This window comes from Cherax quadricarinatus, chromosome 7 (genome assembly GCF_038502225.1).
Source record: "Cherax quadricarinatus isolate ZL_2023a chromosome 7, ASM3850222v1, whole genome shotgun sequence".
In the NCBI taxonomy this organism is placed as follows: Eukaryota; Metazoa; Arthropoda; class Malacostraca; order Decapoda; family Parastacidae; genus Cherax; species Cherax quadricarinatus.
The window spans coordinates 66,675,694-66,681,921 of NC_091298.1; the positions used below are offsets into that span (position 1 = coordinate 66,675,694).

At 43.3% G+C, this 6,228-nt stretch overlaps 1 protein-coding gene across 1 annotated transcript in view; it reads left to right on the forward strand.

Annotated features, from left to right (window-relative positions):
• Positions 1-2,377: 2,377 nt before the first annotated feature.
• The window catches only part of LOC128686984 (putative per-hexamer repeat protein 5), a 5,387-nt gene continuing 1,536 nt past the window's right edge, over positions 2,378-6,228 (forward strand). Inside the window, exons 1-4 of the mRNA XM_053774328.2 lie at positions 2,378-2,419; positions 2,854-3,056; positions 4,630-4,891; positions 5,408-5,446. Of these exons, the coding sequence (XP_053630303.2) occupies positions 2,378-2,419; positions 2,854-3,056; positions 4,630-4,891; positions 5,408-5,446 (546 nt within the window). The remainder of the gene's footprint in view (positions 2,420-2,853; positions 3,057-4,629; positions 4,892-5,407; positions 5,447-6,228) is intronic.

Below are 6,228 nucleotides of genomic sequence, written 5' to 3' on the forward strand. Positions count from 1 at the left end.
CACCTATCAAGACTGAGGAACTGACCTCCCACCTATCAAGACTGAGGAACTGACCTACCACCTATCAAGACTGAGGAACTGACCCCACCTATCAAGACTGAGGAACTGACCCCACCTATCAAGACTGAGGAACTGACCCCACCTATCAAGACTGAGGAACTGACCCTACCTATCAAGACTGAGGAACTGACCGCACCTATCAAGACTGAGGAACTGACCCCACCTATCAAGACTGAGGAACTGACCCCACCTATCAAGACTGAGGAACAGACCCCCACCTATCAAGACTGAGGAACTGACCCCACCTATCAAGACTGAGGAACTGACCCCACCTATCAAGACTGAGGAACTGACCGCACCTATCAAGACTGAGGTACTAACCCCACCTATCAAGAGTGAGGAACTGACCTCCCACCAGTCAAGACTGAGGAACTGACCCCACCTATCAAGACTGAGGAACTGACCGCACCTATCAAGACTGAGGTACTAACCCCACCTATCAAGAGTGAGGAACTGACCTCCCACCAATCAAGACAGAGGAACTGACCGCACTTATCAAGACTGAGGTACTAACCCCACCTATCAAGACTGAGGAACTAACCTCCCACCAATCAAGACTGAGGAACTGACCTCCCACCAATCAAGACAGAGGAACTGACCGCACCTATCAAGACTAAGGTACTAACCCCACCTATCAAGACTGAGGAACTGACCTCCCACCAATCAAGACAGAGGAACTGACCCCCACCTATCAAGACTGAGGAACTGACCCCACCTAACAAGACTGAGGAACTGACCCCACCTAACAAGACTGAGGAACTGATCTACCACCTATCAAGACTGAGGAACTGACCCCACCTATCAAGACTGAGGAACTGACCCCACCTAACAAGACTGAGGAACTGACCCCACCTAACAAGACTGAGGAACTGACCTACCACCTATCAAGACTGAGGAACTGACCTACCACCTATCAAGACTGAGGAACTGACCCCACCTAACAAGACTAAGGGATAGTTAAACCAGACACATAAACCAGAAAGTTAAACCACACACATAAACCAGACACAATCAGACACACCACAGGTATAAAACAAAATTCTGGATTTGTGTGTCTGGAGCGCCGGATTTATGCGCCATCAATAACCAATGCATTTTTTTTGGTAATGAGAGAACAAAATTCCCCCAGACAATGATTTTCCCCTAAATCCTGGCGTAAAATTGACGTTTTTTCCCTGCCAGTCACCAGTCAGTTGACTGTTTACCAGCTAGGATGATACTAGCTAGGATGATGCTAGCTAGGATACTAGCTGAGATAATACCAGCTAGGATAATACTAGCTAGGATGATACTAGCTAGGATGATGCTAGCTAGGATGATGCTAGCTAGGATGATGATAGCTACGATGATACTAGCTACGATGATACTAGCTACGATGATACTAGCTACGATGATACTAGCTACGATGATACTAGCTACGATGATGCTAACTACGATGATACTAGCTACGATGATACTAGCTACGATGATACTAGCTACGATGATACTAACTACGATGATACTAGCTACGATGATACTAGCTACGATGATATTAACTACGATGATACTAGCTACGATGATACTAGCTACGATGATACTAGCTACGATGATACTAGCTACGATGATACTAGCTACGATGATACTAGCTACGATGATACTAACTACGATGATACTAGCTACGATGATACTAGCTACGATGATACTAGCTACGATGATACTAACTACGATGATACTAGCTACGATGATACTAGCTACGATGATACTAACTACGATGATACTAGCTACGATGATACTAGCTACGATGATACTAGCTACGATAATACTAGCTACGATGATACTAACTACGATGATACTAGCTACGATGATACTAGCTACGATGATACTAGCTACGATGATACTAGCTACGATGATACTAGCTACGATGATACTAGCTACGATGATACTAGCTACGATGATACTAGCTACGATGATACTAGCTATGATGATACTAGTTAGGATACTAACTGAGATAATACCAGCTTGGGTAATACTAGCTAGGATGATACTAGCTAGGATGATACTAGCTAGGATGATACTAGCTTGAATGATAATAGCTTGGATGATACTAGCTAGTATGATACTAGCTACGATTATACTAGCTACGATGATACTAGCTACGATGATACTAGCTACGATGATACTAGCTACGATGATACTAGCTAGGATAATACTAGCTAGGATGATGCTAGCTACGATGATACTAGCTACGATGATACTAGCTACGATGATACTAGCTAGGATAATACTAGCTACGATGATACTAGCTACGATGATACTAGCTACGATGATATTAGTTAGGATGATACTAGTTAGGATACTAGCTGAGATAATACCAGCTTGGGTAATACTAGCTAGGATGATACTAGCTAGGATACTAGCTGAGATAATACCAGCCGTACTGGGATCCTGGAGGATTAGTAGGGAAGACTCTTATGTGTTGATAGTGATGTGTGATGATGGTGATGTTATGTGGTAACGGTGGTGTTCCTTGATGCAGGACACCACTGTGCAGACTGAAGGCAGGCCAGATGTATATATACGCTGGTCTGCTGCTTCCATCAGCCACACCTCCATCAGCCCTACCTGCAGTTGTCTCCCACACCTCCTCCAGTACCTGTTCCTCTTAACCTCTTCTGCAGTAGATCTCCAACAGGGGTTCTCCTTCAACAGACCCACGATCTCGCCCACTAATCCCTCCTTCAGCAGACCCACGATCTCGCCCACTAATCCCTCCTTCAGCAGACCCACGATCTCGCCCACTAATCCCTCCTTCAGCCCACTAATCCCTCCTTCAGAGACCCACGATCTCGCTCACTAATCCCTCTTTCAGCAGACCCACGATCTCGCCCACTTATCACTCCTTCAGCAGACCCACGATCTCGCCCACTAATCCCTCCTTCAGCAGATCCACGATCTCGCCCACTAATTCCTCCTTCAGCAGACCTATACTTCGTCAACACTTCCTGTAACATGTCCAGGTAATGTAAACAGAGGTAGATGGTAGGCCAGGCCACCACCATCACTCTTACATTCACAAAATAGCGTTGAATTTTACCTTGCTAGCGAAAATTAGATTCTCTAAAAGTTTTGAACATTAAGACAATCTATACGAGCAGTTGTGGACGCTCCAATTAAAGACAGAATGTAAATTTATCGAGACAGTTCCACTGTACTGCTTAGCTTACTGATTTTGGTAAGTTTATTTAGATACAGGTACATACAAGAACAGTTATCATACATAGTAACCTATATGTAAATTACCCACCAGGATAACCCCAAAAAAAATCAGTAACTTATTTGTACTGGGGCTCCTTGAATTTTCATTGGGGTGTTTGATACAGCAACAGTGGGAATAAATGGAACTATGGTGTTCCCGACACTGGTGAAGTAGGTTAAACAGAACAAGCTTTGATCTAGATAACAACATTTCTCTCTGGGTAGAGCTTCACTTATAGTTTAATATGTTTATTATGCACCCCATACCCATCCTGTGGGCGGTAGTCAAAAGGTTACAGAGGTATATAATTGGTCCAGGGACTGGACTCCAAAGTTTTGATAGCTGAGCAAGTTACAGAGGTAATGAATTCACAATTTACAAAGGTAATGAACTCACAATTTACAAAGGTAATGAACTCACAATTTACAAAGGTAATGAACTCCAGGTAGGTCTAGTCACAATCATGACAAGTTACAAAGGTATTTACAGATTACAGAGGTACATAATGGGTCCAGGGACTGGGCTCCCAAAGTTGTGATGGCTGAACTAGGTACAAAGGTAATGAACTCACAAGTTACAAAGGTAATGAATCCTGTAAGAATGGTTACTTACGTTTATACATGGTTACATTATTATTATTATTATTATAATCAAGGGGGAAGCGCTAAACCCGGAGGATTATACAGCGCCTGGGGGGGGGAATGTGGAAGGCATTCAGGCTTAATTCGGGGAACTGGAGCACAGATCCAATTCCCTAAATCAAGAGCCCCTCACCAACATCAAGGAACCTTCCTTGAGGGGATATACATGGCTACAATCATGAACAAATTATAGTGTAATGAGCAATTCACACTTCCACACCCGGTCACAACTGTAGTGAGTTATTGGTGCAAATATTGATTGTTGAGACACACACACACACACACACACACACACACACACACACACACACACACACACACACACACACACACACACACACACACACACACACACACACACACACACACACACACACACACACACACACACACACACACATACAAATTCATACTACAGAGCGAAACGTTGCCCCAACACTCTTGCAGATTTTTAGCGACGCTGATACCCAAGTATTGCATATATGTCTTATTCGTCAGCATGTGCAGTATTGCAAATCATGAACATACGCAATCTATATGTAAGAAAGATACATATGGAGTATTTCGGACGTTTCGGCGTCCAGTGGCTTCGTCAACTCACAAAAAGTCTTAGAGCATATGTCTGTTGCTAACAGTCTCAATTATATCCTCGTGGAATTTCTAATTTGGTGTGCATTCCTCTTGTTCAAATAGTCTGTTGCTGCAAGCAGTGCTGGTGGCAGCAGTAACACTGCTGGTCCAAGCTGACCATAAGGGCCAAATTGGTCACCACACCACCCGTGTTCCCGTCCAAGCTAACTATGGGGGCGGCAGTGGTCACCACGCCACCCGTGTTCCCGTCCAAGCTAACTATGGGGGCGGCAGTGGTCACCACGCCACCCGTCTTCCCGTCCAAGCTAACTTTAAAGGCTACGGTGGTTACGGTGGTCACCGCACCGTTCATGGCTACGGTCAGGTTAGTCCTTGAGGTCACAGCCATCGCTAAATATTATACATAAACAACTACCGTTGATTTTTAAGTTTTTCTTGATTTGTTTTATAGGGTCATTGACAACTTATACAGTATTCTCTTTGTTGTTTTGTTTTTATAGGGCGAATGATAGCGTATACCGTATTCTCCCAGTTATTGTTTTGGTTTATAGTGCCAATAAAAGCTTATATCATAATATGCCAGTTGTTATTTATGGTTTATAGGGCCAATGAAAGCTAACACCGTAGTTTTGTTATTGTTTTATTGTATAGGGCCACCGACACCTTACACCGTATAGAACCCCCTCTCCATTTTTGTTTTAACCTATCGACTTTCCAGAGTCATTGGTGATTATCCTTTAAAGAACAGCCTATAGTTTGACATGTAATTCCTCCCATCTTTATCACATGTCTGGATAATTTCAACTTCATGTCCAACAACAGTAAAACCCAATATGGGCAACAATATATTTATATATAAATATAACTTTATCCTCCACAGGGCTGTCCAACTCTGGTCGAACACATCGTTACTACTCAGGTCAGTATTTCATCTTTATTGCTAATAAGACAATTCAAAATCCCCCCTTCACCCCCTAAAAAATCAGTGCAAGATATTTCAAAACCTTGTTACCATGGATACCATCACTTACTAATAGTACTATTATGCCTTACTGGCTGGGTTTAATCCGAGGAAGAAGAATTGCTATATATATATATATATATATAATCACTGCCCTCGATAAAGGTACTTTTTCTTTTCAAAAAAAAAATTAAAAAAAAAAAAAATAGTTCAGTGGCAGACAAATTTGGGGGGGGGGGGGTATTTTGGTCTATAAATAACATTGATTAGTTCTTAATATATTATTTTATTGGACCATAGTGAGTCATAGTGGTCCATAGTGGACCACAGTGAACCACAGTGACCCACAGTGGACCACCAATGGAAATAAGTCACTGTGTCTGACCTTTTTGGGTTATCCCAGGTTCTCTACACATATGCTGCTATGTATGATAATTCTATGTAACTGTATTGTGTATACCTGAATAAACTTACTTACTTACTTACTTACAGTGACCCACAGTGGACCACAGTGACCCACAGTGGACCACAGTGACCCACAGTGGACCACAGTGACCCACAGTGACCCACAGTGGATCACAGTGACCCACAGTGGACCACAGTGACCCACAGTGACCCACAGTGGATCACAGTGACCCACAGTGGACCACAGTGACCCACAGTGGACCACAGTGACCCACAGTGGACCACAGTGACCCACAGTGGACCACAGTGACCCATAGTGACCCACAGTGGATCAG